This window comes from Antrostomus carolinensis, unplaced genomic scaffold, assembly GCF_000700745.2.
Source record: "Antrostomus carolinensis isolate BGI_N321 unplaced genomic scaffold, ASM70074v2 scaffold10219, whole genome shotgun sequence".
NCBI classification, from domain to species: Eukaryota; Metazoa; Chordata; class Aves; order Caprimulgiformes; family Caprimulgidae; genus Antrostomus; species Antrostomus carolinensis.
Window position 1 is genome coordinate 24724 of NW_010339233.1, and position 25227 is coordinate 49950.

Genomic DNA, 25227 nt, shown 5'->3' on the forward strand with positions numbered 1-25227 from the left:
AGACTCCTCCAGCCTCCAAGCATTTTCAGATTTACCCCATGAAAGGTGAGTTAATCAATTCAGGTTCAGCAACACATTTCTCCTATTTCTTTCAAAGCATATGGCCCCTAATATATTATTTTTGGAAGAAACTATATCAGTTTCCTGATGTGTTTCGAATGTAAATTGGCATCTCTGTAGCAAAACGCAGTAACTTCCTTACAAGTTAATAATAAAAAGTAAAATAAAGATGTAAGAAAAAAAATATTCTACTCAAATAGTATAATAAAAAATAAGGAAGCAAAATATAAATGTTAGTGTTTTGGTTTTTTCTGAATATATTAAAAAAACTAGGATCATCAGCATAGACATTTCAAAGTAAATGTCTTACCTCATATGCACAGCTCAAGGAAGAAAACTGACTCCTTAAGTGGCCAAGTTTGTACACACCTACGAAGATTAAGCAGCGGATGATTTCCAAAATTCCTGCTTTGTGCCTAGAAATGGGAAGTAATTCAGATTAATGTCCAATCTTTTATTTTTGTTAACTTTAGTGAAAAAGAGAATGTAGAAATAGTCTGTGATGTCCTGCACTTACTCCAAGTCATCTTTCTTAACCTTATAGTTAAGTTTTTATAGTATCTACCTTCTATGGACTTATAACACTGATCTTGCTAGGGGTGAGAATACACATGCTCACAAACTATATATGAGCTCACACAAAAGTAGATGTATATATAGCTATTGTATTTTGATCGCAAAAATCACAACAAAATTCTGAAAACTTCTACATGAGTAGTTCAGAATCTTTTAATTGGTCTGTTTCTGTAAATTTTTATTAATTCACATTATTAACTCTAAGTTACACACATCTGTGTCAGATTGATAGATTTTTACCTACACTGAAATAAACTATTCAGTCCACACAAGTGAAAGGTATTCCTTTCTGAAAACATAATGAACAGCAGGTGCAAAGCAGAACTGGTACCTCAATCTCAAAGGAAGCTTCTATTCAACATTTCTGTTCTGCTGTTTACTTTTTTGTAGGGTCACGGTGCTCATCTGAACTACTTCCATAATGTACATCTCACTGGGCTGGTGTAGTCAAGATCCAATTTGATTTGCATCCATACTGACTAAATCTAGTCTCAGGTCCACAGCGTACTCCACATGATTTTAAGTCCAACCCAAACCATTCTATGATTCTATGAAGTCTACTCTGAGCTACAGTGTGTGTTTTTCATACACCGTCACGGTGTTTGACACTTATGGCATGCTACACAGGACTGACAAAATATGATCACAGTCTGACCTTGAACTACCATGGGACAGCCTGCAGGTCTCCCTGGCCTGCCAGCGTCCCAAAACCAGAGACATGGATCCAACAAATGCAAGCCTGGAGGGGAACATGTAGACATTTCCATATAATGATAAATAATGCATAAAGAGAGAAGAAAACAAAAGTGTGTTTTTTATCTTGCCTGTTCTCCATAAGTAGTCCGAAAGAGGTCAGGGACAGAATGATAAAGCCAATTCTCAGGAGAATAACTCCCTGTGATAACATCTGTTAAAAAGTAGACAATTAATTAATTAATTAATTTTGAGTAATTTTCTGAAGATAAATTGAGTTTTAACAGAACAGTAGCTTCAACATCCTCACTCAGTGATGTGAATATCTGCTTCTATTGGGTTTGCATGGCAAGGGTTTGGTATTGGGGCAGCTACAGAGGTGACTTCTGTGAGAAGCTGCCAGAAGCTTTCCCCAAGTCCACCAGAGCCAATGCCAGCTGGCACCAACACAGACCTGCTACTGGCCAAGGCCAAGCTCATCAGCGCAGTGATAACATATTTAAGATGGGGAAAAAAACCTGCACAATGGCATTGCAGCCAGAGAAAAATGCGAGAATATGTGAGAGAAACAACTCTGCAGATACCAAGGTCAGTGAAGAAGGAGGAGGAGATGCCCCAGGCACCAGAGCAGATTCCCTGCCCATGCTGGAGGCCATGGTGAGGCAGGTTGTCCCTCTGCAGCCCATGGAGCTTAACAGTGGAGCAGACATCCACCTGCAGCCCATGGAGGACCCCACGCTGGAGCAGATAGATGCCCAAAGGACACTGTGACCCTGAGGGAAGCCCATTCTGACCCCGTGGGGGACCCGCACTGGAGCAGTCTGTTCCTGAAGGACTGCACCCCATGGAAAGCACCCATGCTGGAGCAGTTCATAAAGAACTGCTCATAAAGAAAGGAAGGACTCATGTTGGAGAAGTTAATGGAGGACTGTCTCCCATTAGAGGGACCCCACGCTGGAGCAGGGGAAGAGTGAGAAGAGACCTCCCCCTGAGGAGGAAGGAGCAGCAGCAACACTGCGTGATGAACTGACCACAACTCCATTCCCTGTCCTTCTGTGCTACTGGCAGGGAGGAGGTAGAGAAACTGGAAATTTTGTCCAGGAAGAAGGAAGGGGTGTGGGGAAGGTGTTTTAAGATTTGGTCTTATTTCTCATTACCCTACTCTGATTTGATTGGTAATAAAATAAACTAATTTTCCCAAGTCGAGTCTGTTTTGCCCATGATAGTAATTGCTGAATGATGTTTCCTTGTCCTTATCTCAACCCACAAGACTTTTGATATATTTTGTCTCTTCTGTGCAGTTGAGGAGGAGGAGTGACAGAGCAGCTTCAGTGGGCACCTGATATCTGCTCTGCTAGCACTCTTATCTGGAATAATCATATTTATATTTGTTTCCTGAGTGCTGCATTTCCAAAATAATGTTTAAGATATTTCCTTCTGCACTAGGTGTTTTTCCAAAGTTGCTTGATTCCCTTGTGCTTTTACCCGAAAAGGAACAAACGTATTTCTAGATAAAAATCCCAGCAGCCCTGTTCTTTTTCTCCATCTTATGTTACCAGGTCTTTACAAGAGTCATCTATGAATCCCAGTGGATACCAAAAACTATACACTGGTGAGAAGAATTCACATGACATGACAATATAACCATATTTAGGAAGAAAAAAAATTAACACTGTCCTGTCATGACAACTCGACACCTGGTTCCCAATTCAGCAAAACTCTTCAACTCATATCATTAACTTCAATCAGACTCAAAACTTTTTGAAACATCAACGTGTGTGTTAGTACCTGGATGAATCGCAGCATGAGGATTTATGTCCTTAAAATTTACATCAAAATGATATAAACAAAACTCAGGAAAACAGGAATTATTTTCATTGTGAAGTTTGAATTTTATCTTTGAATTTTTTAAATATTTTTTGTATTCTTCACAGCTGCCTTTGAAAAATCAAATATTGAATCAGTTTTCTTGTTCCCTCCCTGACTTCATTTCAAATATTAGTTTTGAAAAGCCTTTGTTTTTTCATTTAAAAAACAACAAAAATCCAAAACAAAAGTAGTGAATCTTGCTGAGTTATAAGAACCCTGTCTGGCTTCAATACCAGTTTATTAACAGCAACTTGCACTCCAAGATTGCAGGCAAAATAATAATAATAAAAAAAAAAACTATGAATGTCTGCCTTGATTTCAATATTGGGTTGACTTCCCTCAGTGGTGGCCCCTATCCCTCAAATCCCACTCGGTGACTTCCCTCAGTGGTGGCCCCTATCCCTCAAAGAGATCTAAGGCAAGTATCTGTGAGTGTGGGAGGCCACAGGAGGATATTCTCAAGTTTTACAGCTGTGTGAACTTACAGTGCCCATGTTTGCAAAACACATCAAACCACACACTCAGACTGGGCAGGTTTCTGTTGTTTTACTAAAGAATCACAAGCACCTACTTAGATACCCTTAACAAACCGTTATTGAACAAAGAAAACACAATCCCAGCAATGAGTGAGCTAAACAGCAGCCTTACCAGTTTACAAGCCAGAACACACTTCTCACAAATGACACCTGCCAAGCTACACTGGTGCACAGATTTACACCAGGATAGATCAAACTCATTACTGCACTGCTACATTTCCAATTTCATCCATCCCTTCTTATGATAAACTTACAAAAACTCAGACTGATGATTACCATCACAAGCTACTTATACATAGACCTTGAGAAAGGATATTCTTTACACTCTTCTTATGCTCTTACCCTGGGCATCTACTATTGGCCACCACAAGGGACAGGATATTGAGCTAGATATTGAACCCTAGGAACTCAGTATAACAGTTATGTATTGAGACTCTCACTTCAGTCAAGAAAGAAAAAAAATGCTCTGATGAGCTTATAATCCTTTAGCAAGGTTTGCATCACTTGGAATACATTAGCAAATTCCTGATACCAAGTTTTAAAATTTTACAATAAAGGATTAAATTGAGTGTGCTTTTTTGGAAAACTAGTTTCTAGAATCTGAAAATCCCACAGCTATCCTAATTTTAAAAGACTTTCCAGTGTTAACATGAAACAATTGTTTTTGAAGCGACTAAATCTTTGGACAGAGCTTTTTTACAAAAATCAGGCAAAGACTCTATTTAAATTTAATAAAATGAGTAGTTCTTAAACTGCTCATCTAGCCACAGTAAGTTCAACTTCCAATTCAGCTTTCTGTAGAAACTGGGTCATACAAAAACTCAAGAAGTGAGCAAAGGAATACATGATTTGGCACAGGCATAAGGGAACTCACACATAAATTTCTTAGAGATGCTTTGATACGTTTTTCAATAACTGTTACTTGTCAGATAAGGGAGTTTGCCAGGGAACTAGGCCTGGCATTCAAGGCTTTCCTCCTTAGGGACTGTCCTCACTTTTGTGTTGGAGAATTAAAACTTTTCTAAAACCTTGTCCTTTTGGACCAGTGGGTCTGATTTTGCTTTGTGTTTCCAGTGCAATACACTAGCTTCTACAGACTGCCTTAAAAATGTTCCCACAGTGATAGGGCATTATTCCGAGAAAAAGAATATAAGGCTTTGTATCCACCTTAGGTAGGAAAGAGAACTGAACATCAAATCCAAATTTCAAGCAACTCATGTAATTGCTACATTACAATATATGGCTAAAATCACACTTTATGGAAAACAAATGAACCTGCAATAGTTTTGAGAGAACAAATGTTAATATTTGTCTTCAGGAAGGATCCAGCAGTACTTGCTATGAATGAATAAGAGTGTCCCCAATTTCCATTTTAAAAGAGCCACATGATTTCACACTTCTCTGCCCTCCTAGTGTTTCCAAGCTGGCTAGCATGAGACAACCACTCACCAAGTCCTAGGCATATGGGTTTCCTTGTGATTCCAGTTTCAGCAAACTGAGGTGCTGATTCATTCTACCTTCCTTTAAGTACCTTTACTGAAGTCCCTAAAAATCTGCTATTAACCTAAGATTTCTCTGTAACTGAGAGAGGGAGCACTTTCTTAATGATCCTATTTCTTGCCATTAGCTAGACAGCAAGTCTAGAGGTGAAATTTGGTCCCTACACTAAGAGCTGGATTTCAGTGGATGATGAAAACACTTATCCAAAGCAGCTACTTTTGGTTCATATTTTCAGTGTTTTCTCTCATAACTTTTTTTTTTTTTTTCTTTGCTTAAAGATATATTTTAATTGACATTTCTAAAAGAGTAGGAAAAAAAATAAAAATTACTTTTCTAAAATTAACATGTTTTCAGGAAAAAATAAGAATTTTTATTATTGTTGTTCTATTATATTGTTGTTGATGGACCCTGAAATAATTATAAGCTTGAGACACTGTAATATTCTATTTCAGACTGCAGCTTTCTCTCTACAAAGAAAGAAAGTATTGAATAAAAGAATTTGGAGTGTGACCCTGCAAACTTCTCTTAAACATTTTGTCTAAGATGTGCGAAATTGAAGCCTGGCGTTATCACTTGACTCTCCACATTTATCCAACCACAGAAAAAAAAAGCATATATTAAGAACCTGAAAGGAAAATAAAAAACTGCAGTTCAGTTTTAAACATCAATTTCCAAGAAAAAAAAGAAGATAATAGAAATAAATTTTAATGTATGTTAGTAAATCAGAAGAATTGAAGCAAACTTACAATTTAGGAAAATACAACTCAAATATAAACAAGCCTTTATCTTTAAATAGTTCAAATGCTATATGAGGCTCTTTGGCATAATAACCACCTGAGCCAGGTATGATCATATTTTACAGGTTGTTTTTTTTTCAGGCCAATTTCCATTTCTCTTCAGATGCTCTCCTACCTGAACCATAACATTTTAACTGCTTGTAAAACATTTTATGGTCCAATATCATCTCTGGCCTAGAACGTGAAGGACTGGAGGACTATAAAGTACAACTTGCAGATCACAGTTAATTGCAAACTGGCACTATCATCAGATTCACACAAATGCCTGGTATTGTAATGCCCGAGTACAGTGTTGCAGCCTTCCACTTCTGAAGTCTTCAGCTTTCTGGCATGATGAAGGGTGAGGTATAAAGCCTCACTGGGAACCATGCAGGAAGAAGGTTTAAGTTACCCTTTAATGTAGATACACACACCACATTCATATACAGCAAAAAAATGTGTTCCCTCATTTGTGCTCCTAGTCAAAGACTACCAAGAAATTTACAGTGAAATATACTATGATGCCATTTGGGAATAACAGCTTTTAGAAAACCAGCCATGTAGCATAAATTTTAGAATTATTAGTTTGCTTCCATAACTTTCTCTTTATAGCTCCAGTGGTATAGTTACATGCTGCCTTGATTCTTTTATTTACTTTCAAACATATATCGCTCTATGAAGTGGATGCTGGCAGCCGAGGCATCCATTTTCTAGGCTTTACTCTACCAAAATCAACAAAACAGTCACTAGGGTATTTCACTAAACTAAACATCACATATTAAATCTACACACTGCAAGTTGCAGTGTGAAAAGAACATGCCTTTTTCACCCTTGTTAGGGCTAGCATCCTCATTCCACTTAAACATAATATGCATGGATGTATACATAAAATAAATGAGTATTTATATACTCCAGTATTTGTATAAACAGAGAAACTTTTGGGACCACAGCAGGTTCCCCAACTACAAGTCAACCACAACTTTGCAATGTGATTATTGGCTGCAATCAAACAGAAAAAAATATTTCTGTTGGATTTTGGTTTCATTGAAAGCTTTAAAAATACCGTGGAGCTCTAAAAAAAAAGGCGGGGTATAGAATCTGGGAAGAAGTTTACATGGCTTTATAATCAACAGAAAGCCACAGCATTATTATTTTATGGTTTTTTAGTAATGAAAAAATAATTAATTTAAACAAAGGAAATACACCATTTCAAATGTGTATTTAGATGAACACTGAAATACTCCAAATTGACTTTTATATTTCAAAGAACTCAGATTGTTTTATTCCATTTGAAGAATAACATGGATACATTTTCTCATCCTGATGTCTTTAGTGTTTCAAAAAAACTGCTAGGAATGATGTCAGGACATTTCATCAGTTAACAGATGCCCTGCGGTTATATACCAGACACCTTTGACATTCAAGTGGAGAACGCTAATACAATCCTATGAAATTTGTGTTATTAGATGTCTTTGTATGAATTTATTTCAATTTAAAACTGCTTAAAAAAAAAGTTAATTCTTAGCAATATTCCATATACAGTACTTGGTGATGTTTTACTGAATGGATATATTAATTGTGTTCTCAGGTTTCAAGAGATCTATCTTATCTCTTACTACTTTATATCTGAAACTGCTCACATATTCATAGCATTGTAACCACAGTAAATATTACAGTATCTATCAACAATCAAAAAGACACTTTAAAATGTGTTTAAGGTACACTTCACTTTGATTTATGCGATACATGCAGTTCTGGAGCTATGAGACTTTTGCTTTGAATGCACTGCAGTTTTACACTCCTAGCACTCTCTCTGGGAACGATCCAAATCCCATTTCTTCAATGAGCTTTGGATCAGATCTAGATGTGCAGAGCTCAGAAGTAATTTTTATTCTCTGGATGTAGTGCAGATCACTGTAGAGAAAATAAACACTGTATGCTCTCTCCTGTGGAAAATATATATTTGTTCTTTCTTGTTTTGCTCTTTTCATAAGTTAAATGTAGGTCATTCAGACTGAAGGTATATGGTTGCTCTTTATGGATAGAGAAATTTAACACTTCTACAGGGCGTGAGACCAAACACTGAGCAACTGTAATCACTTGAGAAATGTAATAGCTGTGTGCTGTGTCTTATGGCTATTATGAAATGGAACTTATACCTAAAAATGAGGAAAACAGTTAGCTTTCTCCATTTATGGAGCTATGCCACAGTTATGACATAATTCATAGCCAGACAGAAAGTTCCAGTTGTATCCATAGACATTTCATAACTCAGGGTAGTGGAAAACTGATATTGAGAAAGATTTTTGCCAAATAAAGTTATTCATATACAAGCTTCCTTCTCATGACAGCTTCCCCACTGTACTGCAGAGTGATGCTGGAACCCTGCCTTGGGACTAGCACTTTCTACGCCTACGCTGAAGGTTTATGTCCTGAGATGAGGTGCTTCTAGTCCCACGTGCTCTCCTTCTTATCCTTACTACCTTATTACCCTGTAGTTTTGTGCACAGAATTTTCTAGTTGTTTTTTCTACAATAACTTCATAAATAGTGGATCTTCAGGATGTTTCCTCCATGACTGCAAAAATTTAATGACCATCTGGGGCTTGGGTGTATTTTTCAACTTCCCTTATTACTTATTTTTAAACAGCTGCAGTTATCAGCAGAGAAAATAATTTAGACCATCCATTTTTCCTTCCAGGACTAGAAAAATGATAAAAGATATAAGAATAAAATAGGAAAAAACTAATGAGCAGACTCCTTACTTCTTGGTGCTAAAATCAACAGCAACAAAGTAAAAACCAAAAAATCAGCCAAACAAAAAACCCCACAGTTTGATCCCTACACAGATATGACTTGCTGCTGGTATGTTAGGAATCTAGAAGCACATCCAGAAAATTTTGCAGAGGCTTTTATCAATATAAGAACACTGGTAATCACATATATCTTGTATACGTTGGAAGCATTTATCCTTACCTTTGGCTTAATTTTCTGTCCTCAGAAATTTCTTAGAATAGACTAAGCCTTGGATGTCTTAGTAATCTCTGAATTCCCTGCAGTTGCAATGTGACCCTTTTTAGAGGTGAACACGATGTATAGAATAATTTAATATTAATCAGAAAAGTATGCCTGAGGTAGCTTTTATATTATATCGGGAATCACAGAATCACAGAATGTTAGGGATTGGAAGGGACCTTGAAAGAACATCTAGTCCAACCCCCCTGCCCGAGTAGGAACCTAAATGAGATCACACAGGAAGGTGTCCAGGCGGGTCTTGAATGTCTCCAGAGAAGGAGACTCCACAACCTCCCTGGGCAGCCTGTTCCAGTGCTCTGTCACCCTCACCGTAAAGAAGTTTCTTCTCAAGTTTAACTGAACCCTCCTGTGTTCCAGCTTCCACCCATTGCCCCTTGTCCTACCATTGGACATCACTGAGAAGAGCCTGGCTCCATCCTCATGACATTTGCCCTTTACATATTTATAAACATTAATGAGGTCACTCCTCAGTCTCCTCTTCTCCAAGCTAAAGAGCCCCAGCTCCCTCAGCCTTTCCTCATCAGGGAGATGCTCCACTCCCTTAATCATCTTGGTGGCTCTGTGCTGGACTCTCTCAAGCAGTTCCCTGTCCTTCTTGAACTGTGGGGCCCAGAACTGGACACAATATTCCAGATGCGGCCTCACCAGGACAGAGTAGAGGGGGAGGAGAACCTCTCTCGACCTACTAACCACACCCCTTCTAATACACCACAGGATGCCATTGGCCTTTCTGGCCACAAGGGCACAGTGCTGGCTCATGGTCATCCTGCTACATAAATACTTACTCTTCAGACTTTTCTCAAAAATTGCATAATTTCACTGGTCTGATGTGCTACTCAGAACACCTCTAACTAAAACCATAAAAAACCGAAAGGGCTGTAGCAGCTCATATATGCAGAGCTGCCAGAGCTGCTATAAGTCTGCTGCCATGTATCCCAAGAAATTATTGCAGGCAGGGTCCCTCTCATGCCCTTCTTGCCCTGGGATGAAAGAAGAATCTCAGAGTCAGAAGACCAAAATGTCAACATTTGGACAAGATTTCTGACAGCTTTGAAATTGTTTTGCAAACCTCTAGAATCCTTCATGGATTAGCACAGTCAGATATGCAAAAGAGCCTTATTTCTAGAAATCTGCCTCTTGGCTAGGTTCAGACACATTGGTTATGGGCAAAGGCGTCAGGGTGCAGCAAGAAGGGCTGCCTACTGGGGAAGGGACATGGGGCCGGTGGCAGCCAGTAGACAGGGCCATGGCCCTAGCAGGACAGGAAGCATGCTGTCCTGGCAGGGCCCATCAAAGTGGGTAGGGGACAGCAACCACTGTTGGCCAAGGGCCACAGATTGTTGGGCGAGCCTGCTGGGACAAGGCAGGTCCACAGGCAAGGAGAGGCTGAAGAACCCAGGGAACCCTTGGCACCCTGACAGCAGGCCTGTGGCAATGTGAGTGACACAAACACAAGAAGACTGCTCTTTAACCAAGAAGGTCTTAAGAAAGGGTTTAAGAAGAAAGCCAAAGGGCGTTTTATCAAAATGACAGACTTTTCTGGTGTTTTGGTAGGCCTTTGACTGCTTTGTGGGAACATTAGATGCACTAAAATTATGTTTCATAACTAAAAGGTTTTAGCTTCAGTAAAGTAGAAAGAGTTGTCAATGAAGGAAGAATGAAAAGGAGGTTGGAAGGGTGTGAAGCCATGGAAGCAGTTAGTGTCTTGCTTCTTGTAGGTGGAGATGGCCTTGTAGTTTACCTTCAGAGACTGCCAGGTATCCATGGAGGAAACACATTGTGTTATCAGGGAGATCTCATCAGCCCAAACGTGAGGTGGTAAATATGTGTCTCTCCTTTCTGTATTTCTATCAATGCTGTTGTATGTTTGAGACTGGAAGAAGGATTTGTCCTGAGTCTGTGCTCTTCCAGCTCTCAACTCATGATGACACCAAGCTTCCCATCTGCAAGCACCGCAAGACCTTTGCAATCTTCCTTCTAAAGCTTGGGCATTATTGGCATCTAACAAGATGATCAACCTTGACATCTTAAAACCTACAAAGTTTCAAGTCTGAGATAGATACATTTTTGCATTCATGAGGTCCTAAAAACTGAAGCAGACACATACTTCTTCTATGGAACTTTTATTATTTCTTAATTTAATTGCTTAACTTAAGCATATTCATCTGTAAATAATTTATATGGTTATTAAATATTGTTTAAAAAACAATATCAAACATTAGATGTTTAATATTAAATAATTATATATACTTAGCCAATTATTTTGATTCTTTTTAAGGAATCCAGTTATTATTAGGGTAGTTTAAATAAGACATGAGTCAGCCTGTAGAGCCTCTATTCAGTGTGTTATTATTTAAATTTATTGTGTGTTAGCACAAGATGCTATTTCATAAAGATAGGAATTACTTACGGTCACAGTACCAAGAAGTTCAGTATACAAGTCCACTACTACAGCAAAATGTACAACTGTATAGAAATTAAAATAAGCTGGTACACTTGGATTGAAGGGAACTTCTTTGCCAGTGATCTGTATGAAGCAAAACAGATAATAGCCAGTTCAACAATGACCTGCTTCTGCCTGTTATTCCTTACTATTCTTTATATTTACAAACACAAAAAAAGAGTAAGGGACATAGATAATTGCACAAAGATAATCTACTGTCAAACTTATGCACTACTTAGTGTGAGACAGAGGTTAACTCTGTGTATGTTCACAGCTAAAAGAAAAACAGAAATTACTGTACTCTATAGAACAATATTGAAAAATCTCTTTAGGAAATGAATAATGAAAAGATAAATAAAAATATTTTTTTTTCCTTCAAATAAAAAGAAAAAAACACAGCTAAAACATTCATTTCCTTCAGTTTCTGTTGCCACTTCATCTTCCTCTATGCTTTATGACTGCTAATTTGCTAATTTCAAATAGCACGTGTAGAGTTTTTAACATTGATCCAGTAGCAGTAAAAGGTTCAAGTAAATTACACAAAACTGAAAGCCTATGCATGTTCTATTTACCACTGGGATTTCCTCAGGAAGGCCAAGTCTAGGTTTGCCTGGTCCCCAGCCTGGGCCTTTGAATATGACAGAAAGCTTATTGCAGAATCCAGGTGTGGCCCAAAATGTGTTCCAAATATGAGCCAAGGGACGTAGCTGAAAAAAAGAGCAAGTAATTTTTTATAGTTAGTAAAATAAAATTTAATAAAACATTATGTTTTATTAATTTTTAGCTCTCAAGTAAATGAATTTTCAAAGTCTGTAAAGATAATAAATTAGGAATAGATTAAGATAGTCAGAAGTTCAGAAAACCTGACTGCAATGGGCAGGAGCCATATCAAGCCTTTGTTTTATAGTGAGGATTACAAAGACTTGTGCCCAGAGGAAAATCTGTCTTTCCTGTAATCAATCCAGAGTATTTAACAGTATATCGTATAGCTGTATTTATAGTAGTTTAAAACCATAATTTGGTTACTGGGACCTTAACATGACATACTCTCAATAACTAAATTAGTTTAATGGATTGGACTTAATGGAATGGATATAATTGCACGGGCTGTGGCCATTCTTCCAGCTTCCAGCCCAGGTAGCCTTGCAGTAGAATTTCTCATTTTTTGAGATGTCTCCTTGGTTGAACAGTCATGAAAAGCAAATGGAGACTTCCAATACCCCTCAGTCCCTGAGGTTTTTACAGAGAATTTTTATCCAGCTTAAGTGAAGCCTGGACCAATAAATCTAAGAAGCACATCACTAAATACTTTTTATTCATTTTTCTTTTCTTTTATATCTTTTATTATTATTATTATTTATTTATTTAAAAACTACATTCAACTTGTTCTGGAGGTTTTGTTGAGACCATGATGGCTGCTGTATAATGCTGTCAACACAAATCATTCTGGACTACCTTGAACAGCAAATATACAGAAGAGATAAAAATATAGAGATATTGCACCATGTAGTTATTTAAGAAACAGCAATATTTAGAGACAACAAACAAGAGACAGAACATATGTCAATATATCGTCTGTGCTTTGCTGCATATTGCTCTGCATACAGCAAAATGGACACCATTCAGTCCAAGGGCTGCCATATGGCCATTGTATTTTACTTTATTACATTGTCATTTTACTGCATTGTATTTTCATGACGACTACAAGCTCTGCATGTGCTTAATGCAGTGAGTAGAAATAATTGTTTTGTAACAAAATACTGAAGAAATTGAAGATAATTTAATTGAGTGTGCAGCAATGTAAGGATGGCCTCAACTGTGCCTAAGAGAGGGGTTTCTTTCGAACATGAGTGCCTTTTTAAGATACCAGAGTCGGTAACACAAACTATAGCACCTGGAGCATGATGGGATCAAATGAATTTACTGGATGTGTTAAGCCATATACAACTTTTGTGTCTTCTGCTTCAAATGTTCCTGATGGAAGAAGAAGAAAAAAAGAACAACCAACAATCAAATTCAAAAGTATATATATTTTTGCCACACTAACTAAACATGAGAAAGAACACCTTTTTTTTACTTACCAAATATCCTGTCCCAGATAATCAGTGTGCCACCATAATTTTTGTCAATGCAGTAAGGATTTCTACCTATAACAAAAATAATTTATGAGACCAGTAAGTGCATATATAAGAATACATGCAACTGACTTAGGAAGGGAAGTCTTCAATGTTAGCATCAATTCTTATACGTCTATAAATTTTTTATTTTCTTACTAGGCTTATTGCTCTCTTTCTACTCAGATTCAAACATACAAATCAAAAGTCTCAAACCCAAAATTTCTGTGAAATAAAAGAATTCATTTGGATAGTAAACTCAGTTCAAAATATATTTCTAATGACAAATTAAAAAGCAAACAAAAATAATTTCACCAGTTCATACCTAAGAAAATAGATGCTTAATACATTTATGCCCAATCATCTCATTAATGGCTTTCAGGTGTCTCTATCTTCTATGCCATATATCTGATCCTGCCTTCATTATTATTAACTTCAGTGTGACAAAAACTGATCCTTCTATCTGTTTTCTAGGGAATGTATTTGTATATAAGCTATCCTCTCAAAAGTATGAGCAAAGAAACATTGATTACACATCCCCAAGTTTGTGGAGACTGCCTGGAGTGACTGTACAAGACCTGATCAGCTCCAGAGTGATTGCTTAACTCCAATCAGGACCAGAGGATTAGTTTGGATTTACAGCAGAGCAAATAACAGCAGAGTGTCTCCCTCTAGGATTGCCAGTACTTGTGCAAATTTTACGGATTAGACACTTACAGCACCACAGTCTTTTTAAAAAGTCTACACAGTACCATAAACACTTTACACATAGAGGATATAATAAATATTAATAACATCCTCTGTACATATAACTGCATTTGAGTCTGTTTCAAATTATTTTGTTCTTCCATTCCCCTATTACTTTTTTTACTCATTATCTGTGCACACTGAATGCCAAAGGCATCTATGAAATCCACTTCTATTCCTCAGATATGTTCGTGACATTTTTCAGCATGCAATGGAGTTATTAATCCAATTTACATATGCAGTACAGTCTTGAATGCCTCTGAATATTAATGAAAAGTCAATCCTCATGCACTTGTGTGAAGTGAGATTTTTCAACAATTCAGACAGCTGAAACCAAATTCCACTAAAACATTCAACAGTTCAGTGCTTGAATTTGAATGCAAAAGCATCTGTTAGTGATTGACAAGTTGATGATATTACAGTAGTCAGGGAAGGATGAGATATTTTTCTATCACTTTTCATATTTATTGTATTGTATTTCATATTTATTTGTATTGTTTTGCTCATAGTCTTCAAATTATTTCACATTATGAAGGCTTAATTTCTGCTCAATAATTAATGATAAATATAAAAATTTAAAAAATAACTTATATAGAAGTTTTTTAAAATACTGTGAAATTTCTAACTGAACAAGGAGTATTTTTGAAGCAATGATCAAAATTAAAATCCTTCTGTAAAACTAATTTTACAGTATTATTTTAGTACTTTATTATTATAATAGAAATGGCGACCAAGAGAAAAAGCACACTGAAGAATAAGAGGTTACACTTTTAGCTTACCATGATGAACTCTGTGATGACTAGGTGTATTAAGAATCCACTCCAGAGGCCCAAGGTTGGTGATAACCTTAAAAAAAGTAAAATTTGAAAATACTGCATAAAATAAAAAAGAAGGAGGGAAAAGAGGGATAGGAAATGCATAAAGAGGTGTCTAGCTTAAGGAGAATTGCATAAAAAGACAAGAATGCAATTTTTTTGCCTGAACCATTTCACAATATTAGTTGTAAGAATTTTCATGAAAAAAGTGAAATTTAGTAAAATGCAAGTAAAATGCAGCACATTTTCATCTTATTTTAATTATCATCTCCTGATTCCATATAGATCATTTCACTCATACTTTTTACCCATACCCACTGGCACTACTTGGGATTCAGTGTACCTCTAAGATCCCAGTTATATGAACACTTTACCTGAGCAAATGGCTGGCACTGACCCAGGAGCAAGTATTCCTTCCTCCTTCAGAACCTTTGACTGCCATTCCTTCTACCAATACCTTTCTTTTACCCCGGCACAAATGCAGCAACACAGCAAACCTGATTAGGGAACCGATGCAAGTGAAAACTAATTTTGTTTTGTTTTTTCTAATTTAGTTCAGGTGGATCACTTCCCGAGTCTGATCCAATACATGGTCACAAATACATCGACATGAGCCTGAGGCATGCAAAGAAAGTAGACCAGTGTAAATTCACAGTGGAGCTGTGATCTAAGGTAACAATTCAACAGTACAGAAAATCCAGCCTTGATCATTTTAATATCAGACTAAAAATGGCAGAAAGTGTTGATTGACATAAACTCACTATAAATGGTTCATGCTTTGTCAGAAAATGCTGATGAAAATGTTTGTATCAGTAGGGTTTCTGTTAAATTAGGTACTCCTGTATTATGGAGCCAGAGAAAAGCCAGCATTAACTTCAAATTTTGCGCTTTGGTTAGCTCAACAGAAGTATGTGGATACCCAAACGCAGCAACCATTGCTTAAATCCAAACACAAAACCATCAATCACAAATAAATGCAATCACTAGATTACCAAAAAGGATTTCTGTTCAAAATATATCCTAAAATGGTATCTATTCACCATGTCTCACTATGACCATAATGTCTTGCAATTAAGAGGGGAAAAAAAAAGAAAAAGAAGGTAAAAAAATTGCTTAGACCTTAAGAAACAAAACCCAGAACCTATTGCTGTCTTTTACAGAACTTAATTAGTAAATTTAATACATATACTGCAGAAATGGGTGATCTGTAATATAATAACAGAGGTAATACTGGCAAACAACACATTAAGTAGAAAGGCAGACAGACACTACTCATGAGAGCAGGTCCGTTCATCTAAATAACTAAACATACAAGGATTTTTATTCATTTAAGGTTTACAGAACAAAGACCTAAAATATGCCAATTCCATTTCTGTTTAAATTCACAAATGAAAGTAGATCTGGACTCAAAAAGTAGACACAGGACATTCTTCAGATTAATTTAAATCTTACGAATCAGGCAAATATCACAATAAAAAGAATAAATACCTTTTGTTTTCGTCTTTAAAAACAGCTAAAATAACTTCTACTTATTAGATTAGGTAGAGCATTTCTGTAATTAAAGAAGTCTAGAAATGAGCAGACACTTCAGATAGAGAGAAATGTAAAATCTGGAGCAACTGTGTCAAAATTCTGCACACACTTGTCTGGAAAAGCAGAATACTGGGACAAGTTTGTTTTGTTTTGTTTAACTCGGAAGCCAAGGACAACATAAGTAGGATCATTTGTTTTTCTCAGTTCTCCCTCAAAATGTTCAAGCCTGAAAAGACCACCTAAAGGTGAGAAACGATTCATCATTCATGCTAGCTCCACTTCCTGCCTCATTCAAGCAGAAAATCCCACTGTTTTAAGCTGTGTGAGATGTGACCACTAAATTAATTTAATCCAAGTCAAATGTCTTGGATTGAACTGCAGCCCAGCACCTGAGAGAGCAGTGATTTATCTATGAGATCACACCTAACTTTGATCCACTTGTTTTAAATATATTTTTAGCTCAGTATTTTAACATTTTTTGTGAAAATAAACTGAATCTGTACTAGGAGTGCAGGGAATCACTAAGGAATAGCAGTCTTCACTTTTAACCTGCAGGTGGAGTATAATAAAATGTCCTCAGAATTAATACCTTCAAGTCATCAATATCCAGCTGATTAAATTAATATTTTAAAATTAAAAATCATCCTTTTGAAAGTCCATATAATATATTGGTATGCTAAAGTAGAACTTTGTGTCCTGGGGCTCTCTAAGGACCTCAGGAACATAAGTAAATTTTTAAATAAATACTTCTGACTAATCCTAAAGTAAGTATTTTATTTGGAAAATGAAACTTCTCTCATCCTTTAAAACAGCCTTTCCTTGGGTGATGACATTTGCAATCTACTGAAATATCTTCTCTGCAGCATCATTAGTGATTGATGCCTGAGCCCACTTCATTATTCAGCCCAAGTTACCTCCATTGCAAAGACATACTAGCCACACGCTGATGGAAATATCATCTGAGATAACAATTATAACCACATGACTTCTAAGCTACGAGGTGGTACAGAACTCTGTACTTGACCAAGCAAAAATCTAGCATGCTGAAATTAGTAACCCATAAATCAAGACTTTGGCTAAACACATAAAAAATATTTTTTTACCACATATTAAAAATGGTGCAGGGTGCTATTTCTAGAAACTTCCTCTGCTATCAGTAAGTTTACTTCTATATATTCAGCACATTTGTAAAACAGAAAAAAAATGTCATCGGAAAACTTCTGGTGCCAAAAATTTTAGAAATATTTTATGAAAGCATACTTTATAAATATATCCATATATAATTCCAACAAACAGAAACATATCATGTCTAAAAGCAGAATTTTGAAGGCTCCCACAGCACCACATGGCAAAGAACATAATTATTTTGTCGAATTTTGTGGAATTTTTATATATTCTGCCATCTTACCAGGGGCAAAACTCCTATGAGCAGAACTTTCACCAAAGTAAATTGTCAAGGTCAGGATGGTAAGACAATTTTTGCTGGGCAAGATTCTGACTCTGTCATGTCAGGCTGACAGGGACTTACTGAAAACACAGTGAAAGGAATTAAGTTTGTAGGAACTGACTCGTAAAGAAATTTAATGTGGTGTAACAACAGCCCATGTTCAAAAGAATGCCTAACAGGCAACAGAGCAGAGAAGGGCAGCAGCAGGCACTCCACCTACCCACCTAACTTTCCACTGTCAGTCCACCCTTGTTTCTGTGCCTTCACTGTGTCCAGACATTTTCCTTAGAGAACAGCAATTGCAAAGGAGCTGGTAAGTGTTCATGGTAGCAGTAACTAGGCTTACACTGTAATTGCAACCAGTCACCAAAGCATATACATCACTAGCTCTCCGTCATTCAAGACAGTAAAGACTTTTCAGCTTTAAACAGCTGGTATTCAAAATGGCTTTGTAGAATAAGATTTTTCACAATGTTCACATTTCAGGGAAAAAAAAAAATTAAAAAAATAACAAAATAAATGTGATAAGACTATCAGAACAGCTCAGGTGTTGTGGCTTGTTTTCAGGATTTTCATTTAAAAAAAAAAAGAGAAACCTTTCTGCTACTATAATTTTTGTATGCAGTAGAAAGTTCCATTTCATACCTTTTTACTGGAAAGTAGTTTCAAAATTAAAAAAAAAAATAGTGGAAATGTCATTATTCAATATCCCTATCAACTGTATTTCAAACCCTACTTCATCCTGTGGAAAGGAAAAAGAGTCTGCTTGTGAACTCAAAATATTCTTGTTCTTTATGTCATCATCTTGCAGTGATTTTGAGAATGCAGAAAAATAGCTACCAGTCTCCTAAAAGTTGACATACACCAATTATTGTCCAATAATGACCATACCTGTATTTTGACCAGTATGGCTGGAGGGTTTACGCTTGTGTTTCTTTCCCTGATACAGACACATACTGTTCTAAATCAATTCTTGCCTCCAATTTTTCCTCTCAATTAACACATCATGTGCACCTCAACTCCCATGCCAGTGACCCATGGATGAACTGCAGCATTCCAGCAAAACTCTTTTCTTGTTTGCTTTATTTTTTAACATCCCATAGCCACAAAAATAATTTTTCACTTGCCAAAACCCTTAAAAATGGACTTAATAAATGGCCTATGAATCAGATATGTAGGTATCTTATGTATATCACTTACAAAAGCTCTGTTGGATCTCTCCACAAAACATGTACTCCTATTTCTTTTTGTTTGTTTGTTTTTTTCAACAAACAACATATTCCCTCCATTATTGTACTTGGGTATCACTAAATAATGAAACAGAATTACTGACACCACTTGAAGCAATTCCCAGAGCAGTTTAATAAATAAGGCAGGCTAAAATCTGCATGCTTAGAAACAGTTTCCATACATTACTGAACAAAACATGCTGGCAGTGAAATCTTCATACATAACGAGAATGAAACATTTTTTTCTGTAGTGTAGAATAATAGTCCTTATATAAAGATGTTTCCTCTGTGACAGCAATCCCTAGCCTAAAGGAAAAGAACATTATGGAATATCTCCTGCGGCATGTAAGCACCTCCGTTTGCGGTCTCAGAGTTTGTCAGCACCAAGGGAAATCTTTATTGCCTGGTACCTGCACCGCTTCAATGTAGTTCTTGTTTAAATAATGAGAAAAAATCGTGACATGAAATCCAAGGGAAACTTTACATCTTGTGTAACAACTCCTCCTGTCACCACTACAACATGAATCTTTACTTAACTCTGTTTCAACACGAACATTAGGAAGGAATGTTGACTGAGTAGGGCAAGCAATGTTACAGTAAAACCATTCCTGTATAAAAAGTTTAGGTTTTTTTTCTTTGAGTATAAGAAAAGTTGTAGCATAGCATTACTATCAATATCATAGTGTTACTTATCTACAGGACAGGAGAGGGTAAATTCACCCCTGGCGCATCACTAAGGAGCACTCTCAACTTAACTTTGGGGTTTCTGTTAGACTAGTTCATAGTAAAATACATATTACTATTGATTTCCTCATCAAAATCAAGATAAGATTTTTATTCCTGGTATATAAATCTGTATTTCAGACAGTCCAGTGGGGAAATTTAAAAATAAGACCTTAATTACATTCCCCAGTAGAGCTGCTGTGTTAATTTAGGACAACACACCCATGTATTTATACAGATGGCCCTGGTGATCAGATTTGCCATGTGAAATCTCTACAGGGAAGCTAGGGAAAGGCAGAACTCCTAGGATATCTGCTCGTCTGCCAGTTTCACACTTTGAAATCCTCAGCAAACCCTGATTTATATACCACCAACTGTTTTCCTATCTGATTAGGCAGTTTTCTACTCCAGTAAGCATGTAAAACGGATGTAGCCAAATTTCCACATCGAGGAGCAAAAACCCCAATATTTATAGTTTAGAAATAAAACAAACGGGAGGGATCAGGCCTGTTGGGATCATAAAGAGTTTCATAGGGGGTGAATTTCTGATAAATCTGGATTGTAGGAATGGGAGGTGAAAGCCTAGTTTTAATGGATAGTCCAGTTTAGAGCATATTTATATAATAAACACACAGACTTTACAAATGTGTTTATAATAAATTATCTTGAAAGCAGGCTGTTGCCACTTTTCATTGTTTACGCCTCAACCAGGAGGTAAAGTTTGAATCAAACTGGCATCTTCCGTTAATATTTTAGTTAACACTTTCAATAAATGGATGCAACTTTTTTTTCCTTTAAAGGTTGAATTAAAGCCATGTTGTAGGAAAGATGAGCACATATAGGAAGTTTCAATCAATTTGTCCACTAAAAATGAGAGAAAACCTACGCTAATGGTTGTTTTAATTGCAGCATTATAAATAGCAGAGCATGAAGAAAGTCACTCTTTCTGTCATATATCAAGTTCAGTATTTTAAACAAACTTCAGGAGAAAAATTGCTATACAATTTCAGTATTTTTCATCAGCTTGACAAATACATGCTGGCAATTGCTGGGAAAAAAAAATCAGAAAGTAATAAATCAGTAGGCCAGTCCTGAAATAACCTAAAATATAGCCAAGTGTAGCTCTTCACCTTCCTCTTTAAATAGATCAAAATATAGTCAGCATCCTACACTTAGTGTTTTTAACAAATAAGGGTTTTCAAATTTTCTGTTGGCTTTGAAGCCATAACTAATTTCAATAGATTCTCACTGAGTACAAGCTATGAGAAAACCTCAAAAGTATTACACATAACATGTTAAGATCGAAAACTAGGTGGGTTTTTTTGACAGAGAGCAGTATTAATGCATATTCACGTGGCATACTTTTGTGAATATATTACTTTATTTGGTAAGTAAGTTTTTTAGATTGTTTTGCAGGACACAATGTACTGCATCTCTAAGTAGCTCATTTCACTTTATCTTGATAATTCTCCAGAGACATAATAGACACAAGTGGCCTAAGTAAAAATCTTGAAATACCATTTTTAGTTTTAGGGTTTCTGCAGGCAGATTAGCAATAGTCAGGCGCACTGCTGCTGAAGTAAACATTTCACAGATGTCTCTTGCAAGAAGAATCTTTGGTGCAAGGGCCCGAAACCAACACTCAAACTCAAGGACTTAATCATTAGGATGAAACATCAAGTTCCTTCTTATGTCTTTTTCCCATAATCTTTTTTTTTTTTTTTCCTGGCCTCACCAGTGACCCAGCTCCAACAGGGAGAGGGAAGGGTTCCTCTGCCCAGATTGTTGCCCATCAAACACAAATCTCCAACATAAGCCTATTATTGTGGAGCGGTTGCTTTTTGAATGAATAAGATCATGGCTCATGTGCTGAATGTTGAACTCAGATGACATATTTTTAAGTCCCTCTCTATGCTGTAGTTCAGTTGAAAAATAAGTTATATAAGAAAAAAATACTTAACTCACCATGCCAAGGCACTTCTGGGTAGACTCAGATAGCTAAAAGTGTCAAGGAGCATTTAGGTTTAAAATAGGAGGCTCGTCCTGGGGCTACTAAGGTGTAAAGTCAACACTCCTAATCACTACTAAAGTCCTAGGTGCCAAGGAAGGAACTCCAAACCTCACCCCATCACATTTTTCCTGATTAAACTGTGTTCAAGTGCAGCCAACAGACAGCAGGATAAGGATAGTGTGCTCTCTTATGAATGTTTTATTTTGTCTCTCTTTTGTTATTCTTTTTATTTAGAAGAAAAAGCAAAGTTATATGCTTCATATATCTAGAAAGATAGTATTTTTCTCTCCTTGTGGGGGTGCGAGGGGGGAAACATGGAAAAGTGGAACACATTTTGCAGTTATTGCCTAGTATTTCCACCTAGTGATAGTGTTGTTAGCTTTGCTCTTCTCCACACTCTGGTATGTGCAATGATGACAAGACTTTTATCCTGTGGACTGGTCAGAAAATCTAATGAGCCATTTTGGTAGACAGGCTTGATTGAAGCAGTGAGATTTCTTTGTTTCTTAGAACCATTTGGGGTTTATTGTCTATATTGTATAGGTATCCTATCTGAATCTACAAAGACAGTCTCTGCCTTAAAGAAAGTATTTTTATCTCCCTGGTATTTATTGATTTTTTTGATCTCTTTTCTCCACAGTAAATGCTTGAATTGAGAGTTTGTGGCATGCGAACAGTGAATTTCTGAATGATAAAAGCATCAACTATAAGGAACAGGATCAGAACTTTATTTTGTAAACCAAAATTCTGTTCTTTATGCAAATTAGTGATTAGTTCATTCCCCATTGGTTTTAGAATAATTTATGGGATCTTTTAATAGTGAGAAAATCCAGCTTCTAAAAGCCAGTGGGCTATCCAACAATGTGACCTGTTTCTAGGAATTCCACTTAAATCATCTGCGTCACTGAGAGTTGTCAGACACAATCTTGAACATCAGACTAGGAGAATGGCTGTAATCACCTCTAATTATATTCATCTTTTTGATGACTATTAGCAAAAGTCTCATGAATGGTAAATTTTTGATCCCTTGTAAGCTCCCTCAGCCTTTCCTCATAAGGGAGATGCTCCACTCCCTTAATCATCTTGGTGGCTCTGCCCTGGACTCTCTCAAGCAGTTCCCTGTCCTTCCTGAACTGTGGGGCCCAGAACTGGACACAATATTCCAGATGCAGCCTCACCAGGACAGAGTAGAGGGGGAGGAGAACCTCTCTCGACCTACTAACCACACCCCTTCTAATGCACCCCAGGATGCCATTGACCTTCCTGGCCACAAGGGCACAGTGCTGGCTCAAGGTCATCCTTCTGTCCATCAAGACCCCCAGATCCATTTCCCCTACACTGCTTTCCAACTAGTCTGTCCCCAACCTATACTGGTAGGTGGGGTTGTTCTTTCCCAGACGTAAGACTCTACACTTGTCCTTGTATTTCATTAAACTTCTCCCCACCCAGCTCTCCAGCCTGTCCAGGTCTCACTGGATGGCAGCACAGCCTTCTGGCGTGTCAGCCACTCCTCCCAGCTTTGTATCATCAGCAAACTTGCTGACAGTGCACTCTGTTCCCTCATCCAGGTCACTGATGAATATACTGAATAATACTGGTCCTAGTACTGACCCTTGAGGGACTCCACTAGACACAGGGCTCCAACTAGACTCTGTCCCATTGACCACCACTCTCTGGCTTCTTCCCATCAGCCAGTTCACAGTCCATCTCACTCTAAATTAGTTTTTGGGGTTGTGTTAGGTTTTTTTGTTTTGTTTTTTTTAATAAAGAGCATCAGCAGTAAAAGATAAAATAATCCAATGTATTGGGTATAATTGTGAAACTGAAGCCTCTCTTGGATTTTTTACTGGAAACTAATTTTACATAATTGCTGCTTTCTAACAACAACAAATGTATTTTGGCCTATATCTGTAGCAATTTCACATGTCTTTTTCCAGCCTGCTTGAGGTGCTGCCAAAATTTTTCCCATTCCTTGCATGTTTCACCCATGTTGTTCATGGTTAATAGCAATGGCTCACCTTTTTCTGATGAGGTTGAAAGACTTATACAACGGAAAAAGAGATGTTTTAAGAAACCTGACTTCTGTGAGCATGGTAAAGGGCAGAGTACAGTCTTTCCTTAAATTAGAAAATTAAACAGAAACTAATGCATGTCAAAGATCAAACAGGCAAGGAATAATCTGCTGCTGCAATTACTACCAACAAGGATTGATTCCGTTGATACTTTCCAAATACAGTTTGACATCTCATAAAAATTACAGCTAAACCAACAGAAACTAATTTCTGTTTTTCACAGGTGTCTATCAGGTTATAAACACACCTAACTTATTGGTTGTAATAAACGCATAACGGAAGGATATAGTTTAATATGAGCCATAGACCTTCCGAATCACCTGTGCAAATAAACTGAAATGGAGTATTTCTGTCTGTCAGTAACAGTCCTGAAACATTTTGTGGCTTTTGAAATATTAGATTTTTAGTGCTGTTTGACCAAGTACTTTTTTTACTTCTGTTATGATCTAGATGAGAATGGTCTAGTCATACAAACACTTCTCCTAGACCATTCAAGAGCTGACCTACTGACTCATTCCATTGACCTAAATAGTATTAGATAGGACCAAAAATTGTTTTATCTTGATTTATTGAGATCCTGTCTTTATGCACCATTACAGAAAAGTGTTTTCTTCAGTTGTTTGGGGGGTTGTTTTCTTTCTTCTTTTTTTTTTTTTTTTAATATAATTTAAATAAAGTATTATGAGTTTATTTCAATACCTTGGTGTTAATCAGAGTTTTTTTAAAAATCTTTTGAAAATTTCTGGTATCATTTCAGTTTGCTACATACAGAGTGCAATAATGCACAGAAGCAGTAGAAAAAAGTGCACTTCAGACAGCGAAAATTCTTGTAATTGGGGAATATAGTAAACTATAAATGCATAACAAGTCAAAGTCGTGTTTTCACTCTAGCACACCCAACCTTTCTTTATTAATTACAGAAATGCCTTTCCTGTATCAATAGCCCATTCTGATTTCAGTAATAATAAAAGATCTCTAGCACCAAAAGAATGGTATAGTATAAACTTTATATAAGATTTATAGTGTTTAAAATGCTCTACTATTTTAT

The 25227-nt window shown here is 36.8% G+C and overlaps 1 protein-coding gene across 1 annotated transcript in view; it reads right to left on the minus strand.

The window, feature by feature from the left end:
* Positions 1-370: 370 nt before the first annotated feature.
* Positions 371-25227, minus strand: part of AGMO (alkylglycerol monooxygenase) — a gene marked incomplete at its 3' end in the record, with an annotated part of 34024 nt that continues 9167 nt past the window's right edge. Inside the window, exons 3-9 of the mRNA XM_010175768.1 lie at positions 15129-15195; positions 13570-13635; positions 13383-13462; positions 12061-12195; positions 11456-11572; positions 1461-1543; positions 371-476 (exon numbers count right to left, since the gene is read on the minus strand). Coding sequence (XP_010174070.1) covers positions 371-476; positions 1461-1543; positions 11456-11572; positions 12061-12195; positions 13383-13462; positions 13570-13635; positions 15129-15195 — 654 coding nt within the window. The remainder of the gene's footprint in view (positions 477-1460; positions 1544-11455; positions 11573-12060; positions 12196-13382; positions 13463-13569; positions 13636-15128; positions 15196-25227) is intronic.